Source organism: Thalia democratica, chromosome 3, assembly GCF_965202585.1.
Source record: "Thalia democratica chromosome 3, ktThaDemo2.hap1.1, whole genome shotgun sequence".
In the NCBI taxonomy this organism is placed as follows: Eukaryota; Metazoa; Chordata; class Thaliacea; order Salpida; family Salpidae; genus Thalia; species Thalia democratica.
In genome coordinates, this window is record NC_139167.1 from 85,968,178 (window position 1) to 85,980,993 (window position 12,816).

At 25.8% G+C, this 12,816-nt stretch overlaps 1 protein-coding gene across 1 annotated transcript in view; it reads right to left on the bottom strand.

Annotated features, from left to right (window-relative positions):
- LOC145831470 (putative ATP-dependent RNA helicase DDX49) overlaps nucleotides 1–12,155 on the bottom strand; it is a 30,551-nt gene extending 18,396 nt beyond the window's left edge. The window contains exons 1-6 of the mRNA XM_082938739.1: nucleotides 12,032–12,155; nucleotides 7,504–7,716; nucleotides 6,331–6,448; nucleotides 4,869–4,967; nucleotides 3,737–3,832; nucleotides 1,903–2,046 (exon numbers count right to left, since the gene is read on the bottom strand). Of these exons, the coding sequence (XP_082794865.1) occupies nucleotides 1,903–2,046; nucleotides 3,737–3,832; nucleotides 4,869–4,967; nucleotides 6,331–6,448; nucleotides 7,504–7,716; nucleotides 12,032–12,155 (794 nt within the window). The remainder of the gene's footprint in view (nucleotides 1–1,902; nucleotides 2,047–3,736; nucleotides 3,833–4,868; nucleotides 4,968–6,330; nucleotides 6,449–7,503; nucleotides 7,717–12,031) is intronic.
- Between the last annotated feature and the right edge of the window lie 661 nt (nucleotides 12,156–12,816).

Consider the following 12,816-nt stretch of genomic DNA (forward strand, 5'->3'; position numbering starts at 1 on the left):
CAGTTTATTAAAAACACAGTAATTTTGTTCAACTTCACATATAAGTTAGAGTAAAAATACTAATTTCAAACTTATGTTGAGAAAAATGTGAAAGTAGTTAAAAATAGCTATCAGTAGTTTGCATGTAACTTATATAACTTGGAGCTAATAAACACAGATGTGTAAACACTACTTTCTAGTCATGCATTACATACAGTCAACCGGCATTCTTATTCATCGGATTTCCGTAAATAAGTCTAATACCAGTTTATATAACTAACTAAAAATTCCACTTTTACTATTATATGTAGCGATCCCGAGTTTAATTTATTTATACAGCAATGTTATTTCATGTGACGCCACTACGAAAACTTATATGCGATTTTGTTTGACAATTTGTAAAATATATTTCTTACGTTTCATGGATAATAAACAATGAACTTTACCGCAAGATCAACAACAACAGCAGATAAGGGAAATTCGAAGGATTGGCTGCAGTTGTTAGGTTTTGGTAATGTTTTCATTCACAACATTATGCAGTAGAGGCTAAGCGATAATAAAGAAAATGTTAAGAAGATCTACACCCTTATTCCTAACCCACCATACCCAAATATAGAAAAAAATAAGCCGAAAAAAAATTTTAAAGATAAAAACTTGAAATAAAAGTTATTAAATCATTAGCCAATCAGAAGCGACCTTAGAACTGCAGCCGATCCCAAGTTCGAATTAATAAAACGAATATAAAAAAAACGACTTCTCCGAATCGTTGTAACATGCATTCAATTCTTAACTTTTAGCAATACTAAAAAAAAAGTAGGTAACTGTAATTTATGCAACAGGTTCTTAGAAAGGTTCGATGGAAACAATAACTTTTAGGATAATAAAACAAGAAAAATAAAATCAACAACATTACATATTTATCTATTTTTGTATATTAGGATTTCACCAACAAAATAAAAATTAAGAGATGCAGTGATAAGTTATTTTACTAGTCGAAAAATTTAGTAGACACATTATTTGGCATCAAGAACTATTCGATATATACAAAACATATACCAAAATTTTTAATTCAAGAACAATCAACCTGCAAGTTTTAGAGAAAATAACAATTTTTTATGTTTATAGGGTTTCTTTCCACAGTAATTTAATCAGATAATAATAAAACAGTAATAAAACAACAAAAAATTTAATAGCCCGCAAGTTTTAGTAATTACGAAAATTTAATGTTTGGGGTTTGTTTGCTATATTTAAAAAATATATGATAGTAACTACTTGTAATTTTTTTTATAACTAAAATGCGTGATATTAATACTTAATAAACAAATAAAATAGTATCTAAATTTATAACACAACTTGCAAGTGCCAGTAAACACAATAATTTGATGCTTCGGATTTTTTTCAACAATATTTAATGTGTATAATTATAATAAAAAAATCTATTAACCTGCAAGTCTTAGTGAACACAATGATTTGGTGTTTCGGATTTTTTTCAACAATATTTAATGTGTATTTTTTGAATATTATATTTAAGTATTATATTTAATAATAACAATATATTCAATAACCTGCAAGTTTTAGTGAACACAATGATTTGATGTTTCGGATTTTTTTCAACAATATTTAATATGTATAATAAATTAACTACCTGCAAGTCTTAGTGAACACGATGATCTGGTGTTTCGGATTTTTTTCAACAATGTTAAATATATATTATAATAAAAAAACTTTATTAACCTGCAAGTTTTAGTGAAAACGATGATCTGATGTTTCGGATTTTTTTCAACAATGTTTAATATGTATAATAATAATAATAATAAAAATTAATTACCTGCAAGTCTTAATGAACACAATGATTTGATGTTTCAGAGTTTTTACAACAATATTTAAGTTTTATAATAATAATAATAATAAAACTTTATTAACCTGCAAGTTTTAGTAAACACGATGATTTGATGTTTCGGATTTTTTTCTACAATGTCTCTGCATACGGACACCAGGTAAGACTCCTTCAAATGTTCGGGACACATCAGAAATTTCTGTTCCAACTGCTCGACTGTATGTTGCTCTCTAAAATAAACATAAATAATAACAGTTGAAATATTAATATCAAATTTTACTTCTATTTCAGTTTACAAATAAATGTGTGTTGCTCTCTAAAAAAAATAAATATTAATTGTTAAAGTATTATTATCAAATTTTACTTATTAATTATTTATTTATTGTGTGGAACACATCAGGAATTTCTGTTCCAATTGCTCAACTGTGTGTTGCTCTCTAAAATAAGTATAAATTATAATAGTTCAAGTATTATTATAAAACTTTACTTTACAACAGTGTGTTGCTCTCTGGTAAAAAGCGTAAAAGATTGTTTAATAACTCTTATGTTAAGTTCTGCAGTTCCCTCACTGTTCTTTAAAAAAAATGTTAAAATATTCTTAACTAAAACTTGAAAAAATTATATTCCAACTGATCTACTGTGTGCTGTTTTCTGGGTAAAAATAATAATGTGTGATTTATTTAATGTATATATTTCAATTATCAATTACTTATTTCATATGCTCGGGGCACATAAGAAATTCTACTCCAACTGTTCTACAGTGTGTTGTTTTCTAACAAAAATGTTTAAATGTTGTAAATTCGATTTGATCATTCTATTTCAGTTTTAAATAAAACAGAAACTTCTGTTCGAATTGTTTAACAGTGTGCTGTTCACTAAAGGGAAAGTGCTGTGTTAAATAAAATAAATAAACAAAAACGTACGTTTTCTATTCTTTTATTTCTATTCTTAACTTTAAAATTAATTCATACTTTTAGGGTGCATCAGAAATTTATGCTCTAATTGGTCAAGTGTTTTAACAAAATTAATAATGTTTAACTTCATATAAAGCATGTATTTCACTTATTAGTTTTTTAATAAACCGCGTCTTATTCTATAAAGGGGTATAAAGGGATGTCAATTAGATATAATTTAAAATTTGACTGTAGGTTACTCTGTGGTAAAGTATTAAAGTTATGGTAAATTTTATTTTGTTTAAATTTTAATTCAGATATCAGACACTTATGCCCTGACTTTATACCATTTTTTTGAAGTTTATTGTTAAACAGCATGTTTTTATCTGGAATAAATAAATGTTATCATTTTATACTTTTCACTTTAATAGAAATCCAAAAATTTGTTTCAATTGTTAAACATAGTGCTGTTCATTGGTATATAAAAAATAAATAAAGTGAAATGAAATTAAAGTTTAGCTTTATACATTTGGCACAGATGCACTTATTTACTTATGTTGATGTAAAAATGGTTTAGAAAAAGAAGTGCATATTTAGTATATACCAGAGTTGCCACTCTTCGAGTATAAAATATCCTGAGTGACCAAAGACTATCATGAGCTATCCTCAGATTTTAAAAACCCTTTAAAACTAAGTGTCAGTAAATATGAAACAAAATAAATAAATTTTTCAAAATAAATAAATGTATAGTTTAAAAAAATTGAGTATAAATGTAAAAAAATTGGAAATGGAAGAACTCAGTTTCATTCAAGAATTTGAAACAAACTGGTCTGAGCCATGGTGAGCTTGAAAAAAGTTCAAACTAACTTGAGTTATCTTGAGTGTAGGGAAATCTGATATATTAGTTTATATTATTCATTTATTAAATAAACTTACGGAGCTTCATAATGATATAAAGTTGGCTTAGAACTCGAAGTATAAACTATTTTATATATTCTATTGTATAATTTTATTCATTAAAACTTACGGAGCTTCATAATGGTACACGAACGGCTTGGAGCTTGAAGCGTCAATTGCTTCTTGTACGTGTTGACTCATTGTAGCAGTGTACATCAGAGTTTGTCTGAAAAAATGTAAGAATTTCAGAATAATATTATGAGCATTTTGAGTAGTAGTATACATCAACAAATGGCTGAAAAATATATATAAATTCAAATACTAGCAATACGAAAAACCACTAATGTTCGATTTGTTTACTACAATTTCTACTTACTAGGCGTTTCATCAGAAAACAATAGAGTTAACTTAAAAACAATTTTTCTAAAGAATCACAAAAGTACACATTATGGCTTGTTAAAATTAAAATAGATACTAAATATTTGTTATGTAAATCAATGTTTACCTTAGAAGAACAATAAAGTAATTAAACAAAACGATGTTAAACATTTATATGTTGATTTATTAAATTAGTACACATCAGTGTTTGCCTTATAAAAATAAAAAATACTAAAATAAGTATAAAACGATTATTTTTGGAAATAAAACTTAGTGTTTTTTTTTTCACAGGCGTTTGCTACATTGATAATGTCAATAAATAATTAATGAAAGCTTTGGTAGTAAATAGGTAGGTTTATATTTCATTTAACAGTTTAATTCTGAACTATATAGATTTTCTGATTGAATAAAGTTGTTTAACTGTCTGAAATAACAAATATCTGGAATTTGTTCTGACCCCGAACTTAAGGCTTACTTAAATTTCAACATTATTATTGGCTCACAGTTGCAGTATACATCCAGTAGAAATAACAATGTTAATTTGAAATTAAATAAAAAACTAACAAAGTAAGTAATTTTATTTACGTTTTTGTTAACTTATAGTAGCAATTTGCAAAGTTTTCCTAAAAAAAAGTATTAATTTATTGCTTTTCGATTTAAATTAACTTTTTCTTGTTCATAACGGACATAATGTCGCCTAATGCTTTATAAAAATCGACAGCATTAAACTAACACTTCTTGTTATTTTTAAAACTTACTTTTTCTCGTTCATATTTGACTTACGGTCATTATATTTATTTTATTTTTCGATTTAAACTTACTATTTCTCGTTCATATTTGACTTATGGTTATTTTATTAATTATTTTTTTCAATTTAAACTAACTTTTTCTTGTTCATAACGGACATAATGTCGCCCAACGCCTCAGAGAAATCGGCATCTTCATAATTCAACAACCTATCAGCCTCATCGAGAACTAAAAACCTGAAATAATAAAAATAACATTATAAGCTGTTTGTTCAAGAACTAAAAACCTAAAATAATAAAATAAATATTATAAGCTGTTTACTCAACAACTAAAAACCTGTAAAAATAAACATAATAAGCTGTTTATTCAAGAACTAAAAACCTAAAATAATAAAATAAACATTATAAGCTGTTTATTCAAGATGTAAAAATCTGTAAAAGTGATAAAATGATCAAAAATACCAATGTTATTTTGTAAAAACTATAGTAAATAATGAACTTCACCACCAACAACAACAGCATTCAATACAACCTACGACCGGTTTCGTCCTAATAAGGACTCATCAGGTAGGCATAGTTGCGAGAAACCGCTGTTGTGATCTAACCAAGCGGGGTTAAGTACAAAGTACTAAAAACCATTTGTGGGTAAAGTCGAAAAAATTGACAATGGTAAAAACTATAGTAACAAATTCTAATTATTAATGTAAAATTTGGTCTTTTGACAGATAAACAAAATACTCATTGGTTCAAATAAAAACTAAAAAATAGTAATAACGCTTAAAAATTAGATTAAAATCATTGAACAAAATCTTTTTTAAATTTAAGCTGTTTATTCAAGAAGTAAAAACCTGTAAGTGATAAATTATCAAAAATACTAATATTATTTTGTAAAAACTATGGTAAAATTCTTATTATTAATGTAAACGATTAAAACTTTCTGGTACTTTGACAGATAAACAAAACACTCATGGGTTCATGGTGACAACCCTAAAAAATAATATTTAAGTTATTTGAACTTTTTAAAATTTTGATATCTAACTTGACCATTGTATATAAAACAATATGAACTTGCTGGTATTTAAAAAGATTAAAAATTTCTTTATTACTTTAAACAAAACATATTGATAATTACAAAAAAAAGATAACCAACTGAAAAAAATAAATTTAAAAAAATTTTTGATATCTAACTTGACAAATGTCTTAAACACTATAAATTAACTGGCATAATAAAAATTAACAGTGTATTCACTACTGTGAACAAAACAACTCTAAAAAAGATATGTTTAGATATTTATAAAATAAAGTTTTCAATCAAAAATAACTAAGTAGATCATTATAGTATAATTTAACATACAAATAATATTAACTAACTGGGTATTTGAAAAAAATCCGAATTGAATTATAGAAATATACCAAAACAATTTCAAACAGTTTGAACTTTATAAAATTTTGATATCTAATTAATTCATATAAACTTACTGGCATCTTGACAGGTTAACAGTTTCTTCGTTGCTCGTAATAATGAATAATTTCAAATAATATAAACTTTATAAAATTTTGATATCTTATTTATTCATATAAACAATCAATATAAACTAACTGGCATCTTGACAGGTTAACAGTCTCTTCGTTGCTCGTGATGATGTCTGCCAGCCTGCCTGGAGTTGCCACGACAATGTACGGATTTTTTTGCAGTTCTCTGGCTTGCTCGTTGAAATCTGTAAAGATATCAAGGTTTATTAAATGTACTGGGTGATATGAACAGAAGCACTGTATACCACTTTTAAATACAACAATGTATTATTTAAATTAATATGTTTTTGTACACTTATGTGATTATTTTGCCACTGGCGTATTTATTTCAAGAATAAGTTGTTTATTAGTTGCAAACATGTGTGTTTCTGCACAGTAGTTTAAATAGTAAAGTAATCATAAAGCTATATCATGACAACGCAAACCCGGATGTCAAGTATACACTTTATGCTTCATACCAGCGGTCGTCACTTAGAAGTTGTTTTCTGTGCACAGAAAACTTATTTAGGGTAAACTAAAACGTTTGTTTTGTCTGTTTCTTAGAAAAAGGATAACTTTACCATTGAATAACAGTTTTTAGACAGTTGTTTGTATACTTATGCTTTCAAAACATAAAAAAATGTACTTTTAATAACAACAACACTTGTTTTACAGTCTAGAGAGCACATAGCTTATTTCCTAGTAGTTTAGTATGCACAGCTTTTGTTAAGTTGAAGACCACTGCTTTATGCACTAAAACAAAACAACTGAGGGAAAAAAGATAATCATAAAATAAAGTAATAGTTTTTGAACCTTTATTAATATACTAAAGCACTCTAAACATAAAAATTGTATGATTTAATAACAACTAGGTCTTTTTGTAGCCTATTGCGTACAATATTTATTTTCAGTAACTTATTGTGCAGAGCTATCAAAAAAGCTGGTCACCTTTGTTTTAAGCAAAAAATTTAGTGCCTTAAAATCACTATTACTTTACTGGCGTAGTGAAAAATTAACAGTGTCTTCACTACTTTGAACAAAAAACAGTGATAAATTTGAAGACTTAATGTGCATAGCTTTTGAGAGATTGAAGATAACTGCTTTAAGCAACAAACTTAGTTCTGAAACATAAAAAGTAGTATAATTTAATAACAATTAGGTCTTTTTATAGTCTATTGCGTATTCAGTAATTTAGTCTGCACAGCTTTCGAAAAGGTTGGCTACCTTTGTTTAAGCAACAAATTTACAAAACAAAACAAACCCATTCCACCGACCACGAGACAAGTCCTCGTGTTCGGCATGCCGCCGCCCAGCAGAATGAATTGCTCCTGAATCTGCTTGGCCAGCTCCCTGGACGGGGTCAGCACCAAAGCGAATATGCCGCCCGGATCCTCGGACAGTTTCTGGAGGATGGGGAGGGCGAATGCGGCCGTTTTGCCCGAACCGGTTTTGCTGCATCCCACTATGTTCTTTCCTAAAAATTATTTATTCTTTATAAATAAGTGTAGTTGGGATAATAAATTTATTTTAATTTTATCATTAATATATCTACTTTTATTACTATATTTTTAAACTTATTTTCAAAAATCAGGTTTTGCTGCACCCCACTATGTTCTTTCCTGAAAATTGTTTATTCTTTATAAATAAGTGTAGTTGGGATAATAAAGTTATTTTAATTTTATCATTAATATATCTACTTTTATTACTATATTTTTAAACTTATTTTCAAAAATCAGGTTTAGTGCAACCCACAATGTTCTTTCCTAAACATTATTTGTTCTTTATTACCACTATATTAGTAATATTACTTTATTTTTTATTTATTTTCAAAAACTAGTTTTTGAGCATCCAACTATGTTCCGTCCTAAAAATTATTTATTTTTTTTTTTAAATAAGTGTAGTTGGAACAATAAAAGTTATTTTATTTCTATCAATAATGTACCTACTTTTATTAAATAAGTATTAATACTATGTTTTCATTTTATAATTAATACATCTACTTTTATTAAATGAGTAGCATTACTATATCTTTTAATCTATTCTTAAAAATTAGGTTTGGAGCATCCTACTATGTTCCTTCATGTGTGATGAATATTATTGATAAAGTTTTATTCATTTGAGTTGGAATGGCTTTTATTTTTATTAAATAGTCTTATAATATTTATGAACTATTCATGAAATTAATGTTAAATTCAAAGAAACAGTCTTCAAAAAACCTTCATGTTATTTTACTAGGAAAAACTATATATGTGTATATTAATATTTAATAGTATTTTCTATAGAGCATCATAGTATGTTCATTCCTGTGTGATGAAAAACGTCAACAAATATTGATGATATTTAAAATTAGTTATTAACAATATAATAAATAATAATTTTTTAACTAACTTTTAATTTATTTTTTTAACATATATTTTTTTTTTAGAACAGTTTTACATATTGAAACTAACTATCTAATATTTAAAACTATTTAACTTGAAGATCGTTTTTTTTTTTTGTGGTAAGTGCTTTTTATAACAATTCATTTTAATGTGTTTTTATTTAAAATATTAACCTTTTTTTATGTACTAAGATTTTTACAGATTTTAAGTAAAAGTACTTTATACATTTAATTTATTCGTTGTATTTTTTTAAGTTAATACATTATATATAAAGTTTTTTTTTTGTGTTTTTACTTCTCATGTGAAAGGTTGTCACTGGTTTTTGAGAAATATCTTCCAGGTTCTCTGAATTTCTTACAAGTTTTTGAAAGTACATGTTTTTGACTTGAGGCTATTTTTTGTTTTAAAGTTAAAAACTGTGTTAAGTAGTATAACAACATTAAAAAGATAATGTAAAGCTAATTTGAAAATGTTTTTAAATTAAAAATAAAATTGATGATGAAATTTTTTAGAATCTTTATGATCAATTTATTGAGCCAAATCAGAACTTTACTACTTAGCATGTAAAATCTGTTTAAAACTCCAGGTTTTTTAGTGATTTTTGTTCAAAATTACAGGTTTTGTGGTAAGTACATGTTTCCTCTGTTTAAAGACTCAAATTATGATGATTGAGTTCAACGTTGCACAACAAATAATAACAATATAAATAATAACATTATTAGTAGTATATCAAAAATAAACTCTTTATTGAAATTACTACATATATGTATTTTATAATTTAAACATTTTCTTAAAGTTAACTATAGGTACTTGGATTTTACAAAAAATTATAATTACACAATATGTAGGTAAATAATATGTCTTATGTGTATATAAAAGTTTTTTAATAAAATTCAGGTAGCACAACTTGTAACGGGTTTAATAAACTTACAAAACTTTTAATATAACAAAGTTATGTACAAAGCAATACTAGTTAAGGCCATAGGGGGGGGGTAGAAGCCATTTTTTGACCAAAAATAACATATAGACTTATATTATAGTAAATTTCAAAATCTTTCAGATGCTTTTTTTAGATTTTAAAAATATTAAGTAACTTTTTTTTTATGACCGGTTATATAAAGGGTTGTCTAAATAAAGGGTATATAAAGGGTAACTTTAAAGCCGTTTTTCTCGAGTTTTTAAAAACGGGCTTTAAAATCTATCTTCTCCTTCATTTTTCAAGCAATCTTCTTCAAATTTTCAGGAAATGTTCCTTACATTATGAGAAAAAAACATTATTTGTAAATTTTAATAATTTTGAAAAATAAAAATTTTATGACAAAAAAAAAAAAAAAAAGTGATTTTTTATCAAAAAAAAAATTTTTTTTTCAAAAAAAAAGGTATTTTTACTTGAAATTTTTTAAAGTCACAAATAACGTTTTTTTGTTATTGTATAAAGAATAGACTGTGAAAGTTTTAAGAAGATTGCTTAAAAAATGAAGGAGGAGATAGATTTTGAATGCATTAGTCTTTTTTTGCCGTTTTAGTTTTTCCTTCCCCATAAGGAGCCTGTTATGCGGCCCGACTTTGGCCGGTCATATCTCAAAAACTAATTCGAATTTTTAAAAACGGTAAAAAGCAACTTCAAGCTTAGTAAAAACTCTTTAAAATAAGATCAACTTGTAAAAAACATAACTTACCCCCCCCTATGGCCTTAACTAGTTTACAGTTATGTTAAATATTTTTATAAAAAAAACACCATATCTTCTAACTAATGTTGGTGGAATACACCCAGTAAATAACTAATACTCAAATCCATGGTTGCCACTCAAAAAGCTGAGAAGAATTTCCTGACTTTTTCCTGACTTTTTACCAAAATTTTCCTGACTTTTCTAAATCAAACTCTTAAATTAGACTTATTCTAAAATACATAATCTAACACTTAAAACTATATAAAACTTCCAATCTAACTTTAATACAGGTTAAAAACAATAGTTTTTTCCTGAATTCTATAATCAAACTTCCAGTACATCACTTAAACCATCTGTGTATGATTGATGTTTGTAATAAACAGCTCTATCAGCAAAATTCTTGTATTTTTACCTTATAAACACAGCTTGTCTGAAAAACGAAACAATTTTTTAGCAAATCCTAGCATAAATGTATCTAGATAAACAAACGACATATAAGGAACTTTTACAATTAAAACCTCGAATTAATAACGAACTTTCATAACTAAAATCTTAAAACAATAACAAGTTTTTACAGTTGAAACCTTAAAACAATAAAGAACACAATTTTTTAGAATTTCCTAGTATAAATGTATCTAAATGAACGAAACGACATATAAGGAACTTTTACAGTTAAAACTTAAATTAATAAGGAACTTTCACAACTCAAACCTTAAAACAATAACGAACTTTAAATACTAAAAAGCTTACAAAATCTGCTTGTTCAAGTAGGGTACTTGTTCAATATGTTAGAAGAAAATTTTTGCAGTTTTATAAAGGATATTTTACTAATTTATACCAGCTGAAGGCATTAGAAATAAAACTAAATATTTTTGTAAATTTTTAGGAAAATTTTGGAATTTTTTTCTGACTTTAAAGGACTATTAATAAACTTTTGCCACTTAAAGGCTTTGGAAAACAAGGAATTTCATAAATTTAAACTGACAAAATCTGACTTTTTTTTTTTTATTTTATCAAATTTCCTGACTTTTCCTGACTTTTTTCAAAACCCCCCATTTTTTCCTGACTTTTCCTGACTTTTGTAATTTTTTTAAATTTTTCCTGACTTTTCCTGATTTCCTGACTTTTCCTGACCGAGTGGCAACCCTGCATCAAAATAAATATAAATGTAAAACAATTTAAATAGTAAAATGCGGGTACAAAAAACGTTACATAAGTCATACTGATAAACTAAACAGGTGTAACATTTTAGAGTTAAAACAAATAACCATTTCTAAATTAGAAAATTAAGAAGTCAAAGAACACAAGTATGACACTCTAAATTATATTTTTGTATATAACTTTATTCTAATATTAAAAACTTTCTGAAGTGGTTGGCATACACTTAGATTAAAAAATAAAGTTAACTCACAAATATGTAAAGTATTATATGGTACTAAATATTTTATTTCTTATACTAAAACATTTAATGTCGAAAAACAAAACTTCTAATGTTGGCGGAATGATTTTGGATTGAAAAAAGAACAATTGACAATACTTAAGCTATCAAAAAAAAAGCGCAAAACTTGCACAACTCTAGATTTTGTACATTAATTTAAGCATTCTAGTGTAGGCGGAATATACTCAGATTGAATAGTGGTTGTATTACTATAAACTTATTAATATATTCAGAATGAATAGCAATGCTAAAATAATGAAGAAAACAATAATTAATAAATAACTTGTTGTTTATTCATACCTTCTAATGTAGGCGGAATACACTCTGACTGGATTGTGGTGGGCCTCTTCATGTGGAGTTCTTTCAGCTTGTCCAGAATCCATTTTTTGAGCTTCAAGTCAGCAAACGTTTTTTGATTTTCCATTTTTATAATAATAATAATATGACACTGTGAAGTCAAAATTAATTAGAATAATGAGCGTATTAGATACATATATTTTTTTTCATAAACAGTTATAATAACTACTGTAGTATAAAATTTAATTCTGTTGAGCTTCAAGCCGTCAAATGCTTTTTGTTTTTCAATTTTAATTAACTATAAATCTTTAATACTGTTTTTTATTTATAAGTTATAAAATTGGGATTAAAAAACTATATTGAAAAACTGTCTAACTTTTTTACAAAAAACAAAAAAAATTTTTCATTTATTATTTTAACATTTTTTATTCTTATTCAAAGAGAATTGTTATTGTTATTAAGTGAAGTTACTTTAGTATTTTGATATAAAACTGTACTCATTACAGATTTAACAAATGTTTATGTATGTACAAGTTTCTGTTTCAAATTATACTTACGTGATACTGACTAATTCAAAATAAACTATTAATGTTACACTGGATTTTAACATTTTCAGGCAAGTTTTTCAAATGTGGCTTTCATGATAATTTTAATTATAGAAAAATAAAAATTAATTGATATAATTTATATACTTTTAATATTTATATAACTTTTCAAAGTATTATTTGCTAGAATACTTTTAATTTTGTTTCAAAACTGGAAAATTATCATCATCATAAGCAAATTAT